Raw genomic sequence first — 15,082 nt, 5'->3', positions numbered from 1 at the left:
CTATATTGCAATTGCAATGCTCATCTTTGTTGTTCATCTGGCAACAGGTGGTTTAGAGAACAAACTATCCTTTACAGCAGAGGTATCAAACTCACCCCAGGCCCTAGGCTGGAGTCGGACCATGGGAGCTCCTTCTAGGCTGGAGGGGCCATGTTCAGATAGCAGTGTGGGACTGAGCCAGGTGGCAGCTTGGATCAGGGGGGCTGGGGGTGGCATGCAGAGGTGAGGAGCCAGAGGCTTGTGGTAGTCGCCAAGCTCTACACAGCTCTACACATCCCAACTCCATGTGGATGCCCAGTCAGAGCTCCTCCTCACAGGATGCCTTTGGACTGGCCAATGCTGGAACCTGGCTCTGACCAACCACATGCCCCTGGCTCAATGCTGCTGCTCAGTGGCACAGTGTTCTGGCCAGTCAGCAGGATCAGGGGTATGTGGCACTGTGGAGACAAAGACGTACACTTCCAGTAGCCCACTGAACTACCGGCAGGCTGGATGCAGTGGTTCCAGGGGCCCAAGCCTGCTTGCGGGCCATATGCTTGACCCCTGCTCTCCTACATCTCTGTGTCAAAATGGCAGACTTGTGTTTTCTGGATTGCAGGGCATTACAGAAGGCCCTGTTGTGAAGTTAGCAGTTCTCACTGGGGCGAAGTGTGGGACACCGAGATGTGAGTGTGCAGGATTGTGCCTCTGATCAAGACATGAATGAAAAGGGAACAGCCAGGTAAAGGGAGAGGAGAAGAAGTGGAATGGTGCCTAACCCCAAGCAGGCATTGGGAAGACCACAGGTGACGCGTAGGGGGTACACATGGGTGCACATCGGCGTCTGTGGGCAGTTGCCAATTGCCGATTGCCACGCACCCCCTTGCCCGCTGCTGACACCACCGCAGCCATCTGTGGGCAGTCCCCACTCGCTGCTGCCACGCCCCCTGTGCCACCACCACTGCCTGCGGGCAATCGCTGTGGCCCCCAGCCTCGGGAGGCATGAGGTGTTCATGGGGAAGATGGCCCCTTTCCACGAGCACGCTAGTGCAGAACGCGTGATGGCAAAAACACAGGCCAGCATGCCGTGGGGTGGCTGTGCAGGACTACCAGGGGGCTGTGCGAAGGCTGTGGATGGGCTTGCACCCTGAGGCAGCCCCTTGGGGAGCCCCCCTGCCCTGTGAGGGGGCCAGTGTTGCCGGTCTGAAATACAAAATTATCATATTGGAACTTCAAAACTATTGTATTTGCTGAAAAACGACTGTATGCTGAAAAAATATGCAAATGAGCACACAAATAAGTCTTTTTCTTATTTATTTGATATTGTTCACTTGTAAAGCGCCAGTGCGTGAATGAGCACTGGGTCATCATAATGGAAGCATTTCTGTATTTCCAGGCAAGCAGCCATAAGGAAGTGCTGCCGGCCAACCCCGAAGTCAGTTAAGACTCCTCCAGAGCAATACGGGTTTTGCATGCCCTGCATCAATTCGGTGCCTCACAAACAACAAGGTTTTGGGGGTAATTTTGGATTGCCCAAAGAACCGCTTACAATTGTGAACACTTTTCAGATCATCCATCGTACATTGCACAAAGGTGGATTTTATCCTACAGAGAGGGTAATGCTCGTAGGCCTGTCAACACTGGAGCGGGCAGTTGGGGGGGGGAAGGGGGGGCACCACCTCTGACGTAGGCGGCGACGGAGCAATTGCCCCCCACGCGAGGCACGAACCCCCTAACTGACTCCAGTGGAGGCGGGCCCAAGCCCGAGGGGGCGGGGCCAAGCGCTGAAAGCTGCCTGGAGTCGCTCCAGCCCGCCCCTGCCCCCTTGGTGCGTGTGGCCCCGCCCCCCGCCGCAACGCAGCCTCCTTGCATCGCCCCGGTCCACCTCTGCCCTCGCTCCCGCTCCCGCTTCGGCTCCACCCGCCCTTCCCTGCGGACGTGGAGTCGGGCCGCGGCGGGTGAGTGCGAAGGCGGCGCGGAGCCTCCGTCCTGCTTTCTGCCGCCCTCGGTGTGAGCAGCGGGGATGGCGGGTGCGGGCTGATCCCGCGGGGTCGGGGGCCTCCCGCCCTCCCCTCCCCCCACGCACGTAGCGCCAGGGGAAGGAGCCGTTGAGGCTGCGGCGGTTGCCGGCATGGAACGCGGCTACGTCACGGGCAGCCGTTAGCGGGTTGGGAGCTCTGGGGCCAGGGCGGCGGTGCGGGAAGCGCCCATTTGTGACAGGGCCCCTTGCTCTGGTTGCCCAGCCTGCTCTCGCCCCCTTTGCCCCAGGGTCCTTGGACAAATTTGCACCCAGAGCAGCGATTCGCATCCAGGGGGGCTATCGCTGCACCCTGGGGTGCCTTGAGGTCCTTCCAGGGGTGCTGCGCTGTGCTGGGCATGCAAATGCCTGCACAGGATTTGCAAAACCACACTGGAGATTCTGCATGGATGATTTTGCACAGTTTGGGGAGGGGGGAAATCTGTTCTGGAGCAAGCTTTGGTACAACTGTAGAAAATCTGGGCTGGAAGGGACCTCAGCAGGGCACATAGGCCAATCCCTGCTCAAAGCAGGACCACCCCCAGCTTGCCCATAGTTGGGGTAGCTGTTTTGCTTTCTGAGCTCTTGGCCACAGAAGAATTGCTCATTTAGTCTTCTGTCGGGGAGAAATGAGTGACAGCGAAGAGCTGGCACAGGTGCCTTGAGTCTTAACCTTGGGTGGCCTCCCATCAGAAGTGGAAGCACCGATCTAGGATGTGGACCGATATGTTCTGTGAATCGCTTTGATTTGTAATGATGTCGGTCTTCAATTTTTTACAAACCGCTTTTAAAAAAGAACATGCGCATGTTTTCTTCAACATAGTAGCCCAAAAATACCATGTGGGTGTCGTGTTTTGCAAGAGATTCAGCTGCTCAGCCTGCCTTGTCAAATGCAGAGGAAACTGATGGGGCTAATTTCATTGTCCCAGGCAAAAGTGTCCAGCATGATGTAAATGATAAAAAGTAAATTGGACTTTTAAAATCTGATTTTATTTTTACATCAGAAGAAGAAGACAGAATACATTTTCTTTTGACCTGAGTCTTATATTGTCAAGAAGCCTGTAAATTGTAGCGTACTTGGCACTGGCAATAAATACCCTTTCCTGTGTGTTTCACAGGGAAACTGGGAGAAGTTGTCATGTGAATACAGGACGTTGGGTGATTGGCTCGTTCAGTGAAGGGTTCCTGCACAGGTACGATATCTTGTTGACTGAATAAGAGCATAACAGGACTTAAAGTGAAGACTAATGGGGTGAAATCCTGGCCCTGTTGAAGTTAATGGCAAAATATTGTCACCTAGTAACATGATATCTGGTGTCCGTTGCTGTGGCTTGAACAGGCAGATCAGCAGATGCCCAATTTTATTTTGGACAGTGCCTCTTAATTTTTTCTGTGAAGCATAGAGAAGACGGTTCATTCATTGTCACAGCACCATTTATTTAGAAATGTAAGGGATAGTGTCAGTATAAAGTTTTAGTTGAGGCCAGTGGGGCTACTTGCATATAAAGCTGTGTGCAAAGAATAAATGGCAAAGATGAATGGGGAGAAAACTTGAGCAATATCATACCTAAATTTCTTTGCAATCTGGCTTTAACTTTTTTTATTTCTGGCTTACACTTAAATGTCAGTCACTTAACCTCTCTGTGCCTTACTTTACCCATCTGTCAAATGGCAATGCTATTTTATTATCCATCTAACAGCTTGTGAGGCTTTACTTATCAGAGACTTGCAAGATTATAATGAAAATGTATCGCCTAGACCTAGGCAGACAAGGTTCCTTGGGTGAATTTGATATCTTTTTATTAGACCAACCCAAATGGTTGGAGAATAGTTATTAAGCAAGCTTTCGGGTTCAAAAACCCTTTGTCAGGCTAAGGAAGTTTCAGCAGTTGGTGTGTGCTCTTCCTAGACCTACACATTTTAATTCATACTCTTATTAGGATCAAAAAATACTCAAGAGGGTGAATTAAACCAAATAAATTACAATACATAGCTGCTTAATTAATTTTCTCTTTTATTAATGCTTTAATTCTCTAACAAATATGCTGTTGGTGACTACATTCCTTCCCTAGTTATGGGAGTCCTCTCTGATTTTTTCCTCTTTGCTGGGGAAAAAGGAGACTGCTTGAGTGCCCTTTTTTCATCATTGCTATTTATTTTCCTTTGATTTCTCACCACCACTGTTGTGTCATAAATGGCAGCAATGGATGGAGAACAGGATGTAGCTGCTAATAAAAGTAGCTCAACATTGGTCCAAGTGACAACCAGTAGAGATTGTTCAAGTGCTGAATGGCACTCTCTCCAGCAGACTAAGTATGCTATCTGTATTGTATACACTCGTTCCTGTGCTAGGTGCAAACATTGTCAATCACTGTCGCAAGATTTGTGTGTTCTACAGATTGTATCACAAGTATTTTGATCATTGGTATGTCTGTTGTTCTTTTGTGTTTAGCCAGTTGTTCAAAGATGAAGGAAAGCTGGTCTGCATTTGATACTTTTGAGCCTCATTTCAGGCCTTTAGTAGTAATTGAGCTAGCAAAAGATACCAAAGAAGAAACCAAAGAATGGCTCACTCAAAGAATTGAGGACAAAAAGAAAAATGGAGGTGAGTATAATGACTCTTTGGCATATTAAAATTGTGCTAGTTCATATTATTGGAACAGGTTCAAGGTTACCATATTTTCACAAATAGAAAACAGCCCTGATTATAAGACAGCCCCCCAATAATTAGATTCTGTGGATGAAAAATGTATAAATTTGTTATAATTTTCCAGGTATAGAATCTGATTATTGGAGGTTTGCCTTGAATTTGTCCCCCTCCCACTGCTGCACCAGGGAAAATAAATCTGTCGTGGGGGTCGGGTAGCCCCTTTGATCTCTGTTTCTTTCTCTCCCTTTCTTCTCTCTCTAATGTCAGACCCTGCTCTACCTGAGCACAAGGTAATGAAGAGCAAAATAGAAAACAACAACTTTAAAATGAAAAATGGCTGTAGCAATTTGTACATAGTACCCATGCACTTAGTTCATCCAGGATTAATGCATGTTACCCTTTTTTTTTAAACTGATGCAAGTTTTAGCACATGTACTCCATGAACACACTTTTGAGCAGCACTTTGGCATCTACTTATACATAGTATAAACCTCACATGACGTTAGTCCAAAGCCAAAGGCTCATAATTTATGACAGTTCATTGGGCTGGGCCCCAGTGAGTCAACAGTGTTTTAAGCCATGATGACCCCACAGCTCAGCACTGTTCCATATGTGCGTGTATTCCAGATATCCTGCACAAAGGATCCATGTGCTAATTAGCCCTCACTCATGACTGGAACTGGGTGTTCTTGTCATGAGTCCTGGGATGCTTCAAAGTCTAAATGTATGCAAGGGTAGTGGCTCACTGTGACTTGAAAAAGAGTTGGTGCTGAGAGGGACTGAGAGTAATGGACACTGAATGCAATGGGTTTGCGTCTCTCGTTTTTTCACTATGCTAGAAAATTGGGGATTATGCTTTACTTACCTGGCAGGGGAAACATCATGTATCTGGGTCCAAGAAGGCAGTTTTACTTAAGTGTTCTCGGGGATAACTGCGCTTCTGGCGTGGTTTAGTACCCGCTGAGTTGTTGGGGCTTAAAGCCCACTTTATGGAAATAGGAGGCTCCTCTCTAGCTTGCTTCTGCGGCCATATGGCTGAGGGCAGGCAAAACTTGGGGGCATCCAAACCCCAAGCCACTGGGCTTGGGCCTGCATGTAGGATGCCTGCCAAAAGACTTTGGAAATATCTGAAGCCCCTGGTGGGGGTGGAGGATGTTTGCTGGTTGTAGGGTCACTTATGGTTCTGGACTGACTCATGGATTTGGACTTGATGTGGCTGATTTGGCTTGGAACATGAAACATTTCTTTAAAAAAATAAAAATTCGGGATTATGATTAACAAATCTAGGGCATCATCTTTTCTGGAACGCAACAAAATCAATACTATTTCAGGAGTGAAAGGAAATTTTAGTGAATCTGTTTAAATTATAACCTGTAGAGTGTCCTTTCTTGAGCCACTCCAGGAAATTTGTAAGTATTGGAGTGAAAGGATATATTTCACAGATACAGTTTATACAAATAAAGCAGGACTAAGTAATTTGCACTTAGAATAATTTGTACATCTTAAAGTAGACTATAACCTAGAGTTTGGGAATACCACTTGTGCGGGCCAGGCGCGAGCCGGGCCCTTTTTCGTGCTACACGCGGGCTGTGGCCAGCAGCCCAGGCACGCGGGGTCGGAGAGGGCGCGCGTCAACGTAGAATTAGGCACAGACTCGTAGCGGTAGATTTAAAGATTGTTTACTTACACCGGAGATGGTTGCGGTGCAGGCTGGAAAACTTGCTTGAGTTGCGGTTACAGACAAAGACAACACGAACGATCATGTGGAGTTCGTTAGGCTCCACGGAAACAGAGCTCCGGATGCCCTGGACAAGCGCGCCACCGAAATGGAAACTTCGTAGATACGTCTTATAAAGAATTATCGCTCGAAGACGGAAAGAGGTGGGCGATGGATCAGGTCGCCAAACTCCTCTGAATCTCACACGGGGTTTCTGTTACCCTGCCGTGTACCCAGAGTCCCCACGAGACGGATGTGGAGTCCTCTTCGGCTTGGGCGGAAACCGCTCAAGCCTCTTATACAGCTAACAGGCCAATCGTTAGTCGCCACGTGGGAATAATTTAGAACTAGCCAATAACGGGGAACAAATTTGCATGCGGGTGGCGGGAACTCCTTTGCACCGTGCATTTCCCTTGCAACTTGAGCAATGCACTCTGCAAAGGAAGCTACAAATTGGTGGGAAACTCTTCCTTGCACCGGGGTTCTCCTCTGCAGCAGAAAACTCTGTAATTTGGCGGGGATAATTCTAGTGCCGAAGCGCACACACAATCATACCTTTGGGTTATGACACCACTCTATTTCCATATCTTGGTGGAACATTCATTTTTCTACTTCAAAACAGATTTTTCAGTATCACAGTGATAGTTCTTCATAAATTTATGAGTTGCTATAATGTTTATTTACAGTATTAGGTATAGATGCATGATCTGTCTTCTGTATTGCTGGAAACAAAGTGTCACCAGACTTTCCCAAATTACCTTTTTGCCTGGCACCCTCTAAAATTTTATCCGTTATACACAAATAGAATTGTATATTTAAACAATAAGGGGAAAAGTGTATACAATCAGATTTCTATGAACTGTAAATGGCTCAGGGTAAAAAGGTTTGCAGAAGGAATCTAGGCCTTATTTTACTTATATCCCAGGTACAAAATCATTGGGACTTCAGTGGGTATTGCACTATGGCCATAGATTTGCTTCTAGGCCTTATATATAAATGTAGGTGATATTTCTATTAAAAGAGCTATAAACCTCACTCATATGAATAACTTGTCAAAGTAGATTGGGCTGTATAAATTAGGCTTGCTTATAGTCTCTAAATAAACATTGCCGGGTAACTGTCCTCCATATACCTCACTGTCAGTTGCCTGTTGGTTCTCCTGCAAGTTCCAATTGGTCAGGATTTTTACAAGAGTCAAACAAAATCCAGACCTAATCCTGAAAAGTGGTGAATGCCTCTTGTCAGATGCTGTGAACTGTAAATTCCTATTGCCTTAGAGAGTTTTGGGTGCTTTACATTAAACAGGTTTGGTTTTAAAGTGATATGGATTAAAATAAATATTTTTTGATGTGTGCCTTTATCCTACAAAGGTGCCCAGCTGTTGGTTAAACCATTGGCAAAAGAAGATGGAGGAAAAATAGATGGAAATGAAAATATCTATCTTGTTGGAGCCTCTTACTTAAGGCTGCTGCTGGGAGCTGAAACTGTGGGACTGGTTAAAGAGTGTAATGATAACTCAATGAGAACCTTTACATATAGCAGTAGGAAAACTTTCAAAGATTTTGCAGGTGAGCATTTTGGGTTTCTTCCTGAATCATTTACAGCAGCAGTTTTCAACCCTTTTTAACAAGTGTACCCCTTCTGGGCACATAGTGGGGCGCATGCTCCTGGGTCTGTGTACAGGGCATGGGCAGGATGCTGCTGGGGCTGCACTGGGCTGTTCCTGGTGGGGGTGGGTGGGCTGGGCCGGGCTGTGCTCGGGGTGGGAGGTGACAGTGCTGTGGGGAGGGCTATGTGGGGGCTGCAGCCGCTCCAAAATTTGCCGTAACCCAGCCCGACTCCCACTTCTAGTGTGTTCCAGCCCAACAACTCTGCTGGGAACAGCCCAGCACGCACCGCCTCCCCACCCCATGCCCTCCTTAGGTGCATGCAGCATCAGGACCTGTCCCCACCCCTGCTCGCGCCCCCTGGACGAGCTGCTCACAGCTCTGTCCCATGCTGTGCCCTGTCTGGGCAGTGCCTACCCCTGTTCCAGCCCCACTCCCTCCCTCACTGTGGGGGGCGTATGGGAGTGGGGCTACGGGGAGGGGGGCACTGCAGCCACCCCAAAATTTACTGTAGCCCCCACAATTCCCCCACAATTCCACCGCCACCCTCCCCAAGCACAGCCTCACCCCGCGTACAGATCTGGGAGCTCATGCCCCCTATGCCCTCCCAGGGTGTGCATAGTGGCAGGAGTCACCCCACCCTGTGTGTCTCAATCCTGCACCCTGCCCTGGCTGGGCATCCCTGTCCCTCTCCTCCCCCTCCCCCCACAACAAACTTATCCGCCAGAACCAGCTGCTCTCTACGTGGCCGGGCTGTGTCCTGGCCACCCATGTGCTGCGCTGCAGCTGCATGCACGCGTGCAGAGTTCCGTGTACCCCCTACAACCCTTTTAAGTAACTCTAGGGGTATACATACCCCTGGCTGACAACCATGCATTTATAGAACTCCTTTCCCCTTGCATTCTACCAGAGCCCAAGCCTGGACATTTTCCAGATGTACTGCAAAGCCTTCCTGTTTGGGCAGGCATTTAGAAAGCAAGGCTAGACAGCAGTATTGTTTAGGGAGTTCTTGTTTCATATTTTATTTTAATATTTCACTTGTTTTTATTCTGTGTTAGTGAAAGCTGCTCTGAGCCTTTATTGGGGAGAACATCTAATAAGTAAAATTAGGATTGAAGATTAATGAATAAGGACACTAGTCAACTGTTTAATTGCCATTTTGTTTCTTTTAACAAAGACAGATGAAATAAGACAGTGCTTATATAATCTTTTTGACCTATAAAAATTCAGACTATATCGCGGAATTAATCCATAGTTCCTGTCTCTGGCTGACCCTTAGTTTTGGAATGTACTTCATTTTTTTTATATGATGAGTGATCATTTATTGATTTGAAAAGTTATGTAGAAAATGACAAAATCCTAAAAAGAAAGTAGTCTACATGTCCATGATTATTAGTCTAAAATAGGAAGTAAGAACATTTTTCTTAATTCTTTTATGAGGATAGTTAAGCACTGGAGCAGATTGTCTATGGAAGTTATAGAATCTCTGTCATTGGATGAGTGCAAGTTGGCTAAACCTTTGTCTGAAATGATTTAGAGTGACAGATGATTTTTTGTCCTGAACAGGGGTTGGACTAACTTGAAGTTCTGTTTTTCCAAGGTTCTGTGGTTGATTTCTTGGTTAAATAACTTGTGAGTGAATGTTTGGCTTACTGAATTATGATTAGCTGGAAAAATGGGAATATTTTGCTTCATTATGTTTAGACATTAAACATTTGGAATTGGAATCAAGCAACTAGCATAAAAAGCCTGACTTCAGAGTAACATGACTAACTATCTCTTTATAGCATAAGAAATTATAGACTTCAGGTTTGTACGGATTAGATTGTGAGATGATTGTGTAAGTGACCATTCTTCTCTTTTTGTTTTGAATGTTGAAGTTACTGCTAAATATATTAATACATTTCTCTGATAATACCACCTGCAAAGGCATCCTAGACCTTCCTTGTAGGCTTGGCAACACACCTGCTCTCCAAGACTGCACTGTTCCACCTTTAATCTTGCCAACATTTTTATGTCTATTTCAGTGGGGCCCTTATCTTAATAGTGAAAATGTGGATAGTTAAAGTTCTATTTCTAACGAGTAAAGACACTAGAAAGTTAATTCTGTTTGTTGTGGATTTTGACACCATTATTTGACACCAGTGTTGTTATCAAAAAAACAATGTACCAGTGCATTTTCCTTTCTTCCTTGGTGATCCTGGCATTGAAAGAGCATGCCAAGGCTCACTTGCTTATTTATCTCACATGTGTATTTACTTATTTAATATTCTAAAAATGCTTAAAAGGTGCCTATCCATGTATTTTAGATGTCTTTGACATAACTTAAAAAAATACAACTTAAATGCACCAGTTTCCCTCCCTATCCATCAGTTCTTCACCCTTCTAATTCTCTGTATGCCTCACTCTTCCTATTTTCAGATCTATCCAAAAAAGTTGATATTTCCAATGTCCAGTTTGGATTATTTTGAACTATGGTATGGAGTAAATTTCAAATTTGGTAAGCCTTTATAAGGGATGCTCTGCCATTAGTGCCCATTTCCTTTATACCAGAGGGGCTCAGCTCGAGCATTTCTGCTGATTGCAATATGGCAGTAGGGTATGGGGAGTGAGATTATCTTTTAGCTATGTAATTCCTAAGTAATTTTAGAGCTATAATAGACAGAGCCAGGGCCTTAAACTTCACCTGGAAATCTACAACCAGACAGTGCATATTATGGAGTACAAGTTTTTAGTTTGCTTTTGATAGCTGTTCCACTTTCCAAGTAGCCTTCTGTTTCTATCCAAGATTCAAGACTGAATGGGTTTAAGCAGTAGAGTGCATTCCATTACTCTAATCTTGAGGTGATAAGCTGTGGACGCTATTTATAAGGACACTATCCAAAAGGAATGGTATCCAAATTCTAGGGATGTAAATTATGAGATAAAGCTGGGAATCTGAGAATCTAGCTAGATGTCTTTTCTGTAAAGCTGGACAGTAAATGTTGGATGCAGGCATTTAGTCAAAAGGACAGATTCGACTTCTGCCATATCCACGAGGTGCTGCTCTCAAATCTCAGTCTTGAAAGAAAACATTAAGATGCATATTGTTAGCATACAGAAGGCACGCTGACCTTTTTGAGTGTGATCTTATTGAGGATTCACATGTTCCAATTATTGTATATAACGTTATAAGTCTCATTCTCTCTATTGGCTTTGGTTTTCCTCCTGCTTCTTTATTATATTCTTACCTAGTATTTTTTTAAGGACATCATTTTTATTCTCCGAGAATAGAAATCCAATTGGATGGTATCTTTATTAGGAGAAAAAGGGTTATCTGAAGACAAAATTCCAACAGGACTTCCAATTCAACCTCCTTAGAGTTCAAAATGATCTGTCTTAAGGTTTTTCATTGCTTATACTTTCTTACTAATTTTTGGTCATGACTAATCATTTTGAATTGGTTCATCATTCTGTGAACTTCACCTTCCATAAAAGACAGTATTTGTAGCCAGTGGAGGTGGGTGTGTAACTGCTACTAAGTATCTGGCATGTGCTCTTTTATACGGCTTTGCCCTCAGAAGGTGAAATAACTGAACAGTGTCACCTATTTTACACTGAGGATCTAAGACCCCAAAATGAGACTCCTGTCAGAATTATATGTACAGAGGAGCAGAAATTCAGATGGATAACACTCTTACGAGCAGGAATCCTTTTTTGGTATTCTTTCAAGGCACTTAGTTATTCAGATTAAAAGTGCGCTGTTTGAAATGTTTCAGTTGGGTTATGCTAGTGCTCAGAGGTGACCCTAGCAAAGTGCGGGGCCCAGGGCAAATCAGCCCGTTGTGGGGCTCCATGCCTGCTCCCATCCCATGGGCCCTGGACCCGAAGAAGCTGCCACCAGTATTGGCGGCAGCAGCGGGGAGAGGGGTTGCGAGTGGCTGGATGCAGAACCACTGCTCCGCCCTGCTCCGTGCTGCTGCTGCTCCACCCCACTCCGTGGGGGCCTCCCAAAGCACAGGGCCTGGGGCAGTTGCCCCGATTTGCACCCCCCAGGGATAGCTCTGTCAGTGCTCCTGCTGGGGCCCAAGCTGGAGGTTTCTGACTAGATGGTCTTGCTTCTCAACTCAGGGTCAGACTGGTCATCATATTTGGGGTCAGGAAGGAATTTTACCCCACGGTCAGATTGATATGGCCTGTGAGGGTTTTGGCCTTTGTCTGTAGCGGGGTATTAACTTTTTCTAGAAGCAGAACATTGACTGCATGCTTGCTTTACCTGTGTCAGATTAGGGTGTTATGTGTTGTGTTATGTCAGCGTTGACGGTAGTCTTACAAAGAGTTTAGATTATTGATTGTATAGGATAGTCGATATCCTATACAATTGATATTGTATTGTATCCTGCCTCAGGCAGGAGTTTGGACTAGATGACCTCTGGAGGTCCCTTCCTACACTACTTCTCTCTGACCTCTATGTTTTCTATTGCTGAAAGTGGTTTTTTTTTTAAGATTACTTTTCTCTAACAGATACTTGGTTGAATAGCATTGATATGCAGTATTTTGGATCCTGGACATTTTGATTTCAGTTTTTGTCTTGAGAGTCCAAATTAATTATGTTCTTTGACATTTTTGGGATGCTGAGGCAAGAAGTTACAAAGCATTTTCTTTCTGCTTTAGAGGACAATCACAATTTCCTTACAATGTCAGAGTGTCAGTACATAATCAAGCATGAACTTGAAAATTTGAGAGCCAAAGATGAAAAAATGATCCCTGGTTATCCTCAGGCAAAGCTATATCCAGGAAAATCAATTGGTAAGTAATGTCATTTTATAATCTCTTTATCTGCTTTGTCGTAATATTTGTGAAAAATCAGGAATTGTGAAACCATGAACATGCAAAATAAAGGGAACTTTCAGTTTCCTGTGCCTGTGAGTGAAAACTTCTCCAATACTATTAACTTATTTTAAAGAAATGAAGCTTATTTTTTAAAAACCTTATTGGTGATCTGCTCAAAAGACAAATGGATACTTTAAAACCACATGACACAGTTGAGGAAACTGCTTTTCTTAATATATTCCCTGTGTATTTAAATTAAGTAAGGAATTTATTAGTAATATGCATGTATCTGAAAATCTATCTGAAGATTGAATCAAGAAAGTTCAGAATCTTATGGCCATAACACAATCTTTGTTTACTAGGCCTAAACTTTTTTCTTTTGCCTCACTTTCTGTTTTTGTTCTCCCACATGCCTTTTTACAGGTTTTCCTAATTATTTCTTGGCTTTTATATGTATTGTGATTGATATTATCTGAACAATAATGCTGAAGAAGAACTCCAGAATTCCAAATGTTAGTGATAAAGAACATTATTTGATGCAATAATTTTCCCATATTTATTATTTTCTGTAATCGGTTAAATCGTATCTAGATTTCTCTGTCAGTTAAGAATATTTAAGGTTAGGACTCTGGAATTTCGTTATTATGCTCTTTTCAACTGTGTATAACATGTATACATTTTGATAACTGCCATTCATTATTTTCTACCTTTGGTATCCAAAATGTTGGGAAACTTTCTTTTTATCACATTAGAGAAAAAATCAAGAGAGATGAAATGACATCTGCTTGTATGATACAATACTCATATTAGTGATGAAATACTCATTCTGTGTGGCTAGATTATAACATCTTTTTTAAAGCAGATTTTAAACAATGAACTAATTATTGATCTCGGGAATAGATTTTATCTTGCTTTTGGAGAGGTCTTGCAGTGAACCTTCTTATTTGATGTGATTCAGATTAGATGATACATTTGGATTGTTGCCTTTATAGAGATGACAAAAACAGAATTCATATTTACATAGCTATTAATATAGCATTGTGGAGAAATAAAATTTGGTTTCACTTACAATTCTCCAAGTAATTCTTGAAAGTTTACTTTTCTTCCTATAACTTCTGTTTTGTGGGAGAAGGGAGCAGTGAGGTATTTTTAGGAAAACTGGAACTGGACCATTGGCACAGATGCTTCAGTTCCTGATAACACTGCTTTGATATCTGTGAATCATGATATTTACATTGTTTTTATATGTCTGTGTTAATTGTCTAAAGAATAGAAATGTTCTGACTTTCAGTTACTTGAATGATAGATGCCCCCCGATGTCTACCTAAGTTAGAGCAATAAAATGAATTTTGCTCGGAGCAGCTATTGTATAGATCTAGGTATATGTACCACATATAGTTATTTGTCATGTATGTGATAATTTGCAGAGCTGTATAATAAATTTAAGATGTGCCTTTTACTGCCTCATTCTCCCCTTGTTTTTAATCCATTTTCCCTGGCACAGTCTAAATTTCCAGTCCCTGTGCAGTTTCTATTAACAAATATATAGCAAATGGTACTTGCTTTCTGTTTATAAAATGTAAAAAAGCAAAAATGTTATGGAATGAGATGACTTTTATAGCAGAAACAATATTCATGTGTTGATAATTTAAAAAGAGATATATGGTAATTGTTTAAGACTACTTTAAGACATGTAACAATAGATTTAATTTTACTATTCCTTTTAGTTTGAATTGAAACAATACTTACTATTAAGGTATAATTTAAAATGTTCATAGTTTGTGGTGTTCATGAAAACCCTGTAGACCAGGAATAAAGCCTGATCTACGTGACTTGGTTTTACTGGCAGAACTTAGTAAGTCCACACTCAGAGCTCCTGTGTGGCAGTGGAGCACCTTTCTTCTGGCAGAGCAACACCCATTCTGTGAGGAATGGTAGGCTTTTGCTTAGGGGTGCACCAATAGAGATTTTGGGGGCTGATACCGATAGCCGATTTTTAAGGAAGTATATTGGTCGATACCAATCTGATTTCCGATACAGCTGCATGCAGCTGGTAAGTCTGTTCTGGTGGAAGGGGAGGGAAGGGGCATGGGGGGCAAGACCCCTGCAGTGAGGGAGGGAGTGGGGCGGGGCAGGGGCTGGTGCAGGGCGAGGGACAGAGCTGCAGCTTGTCTGGGGGGGCGCAGGGTGGGGGGCAGCTCCTGCCAATGCATGTACCATGGAAGGCGTGGCGGGGCATGTGCCTCCTGGATCTGCATGGGGCAGGGTGGGCTGCAGCTGTGGGCTGGGGCCAGGGCTAG

The 15,082-nt window shown here is 44.0% G+C and overlaps 1 protein-coding gene across 8 annotated transcripts in view; it reads left to right on the top strand.

Moving 5' to 3' along the window:
- The first annotated feature begins 1,672 nt into the window (after positions 1-1,672).
- ANO10 (anoctamin 10) overlaps positions 1,673-15,082 on the top strand; it is a 246,716-nt gene continuing 233,306 nt past the window's right edge. For 2 of the 8 annotated variants that reach the window (XM_025211854.1, XM_025211855.1), the window contains exons 1-5: positions 1,673-1,937; positions 3,115-3,189; positions 4,449-4,601; positions 7,734-7,931; positions 12,624-12,758. In XM_025211854.1, the coding sequence (XP_025067639.1) occupies positions 4,463-4,601; positions 7,734-7,931; positions 12,624-12,758 (472 nt within the window). In that variant the 5' untranslated portion in view covers positions 1,673-1,937; positions 3,115-3,189; positions 4,449-4,462. The other 6 variants (XM_006030275.3, XM_025211857.1, XM_006030276.3 and 3 more) reach the window with 4 other exon arrangements.

This window comes from Alligator sinensis, unplaced genomic scaffold (genome assembly GCF_000455745.1).
Source record: "Alligator sinensis unplaced genomic scaffold, ASM45574v1 scaffold279_1, whole genome shotgun sequence".
Taxonomy (NCBI): Eukaryota; Metazoa; Chordata; order Crocodylia; family Alligatoridae; genus Alligator; species Alligator sinensis.
Note: the sequence above shows the minus strand (reverse complement) of the source record. Positions and strands in the feature narration are given on the sequence as shown.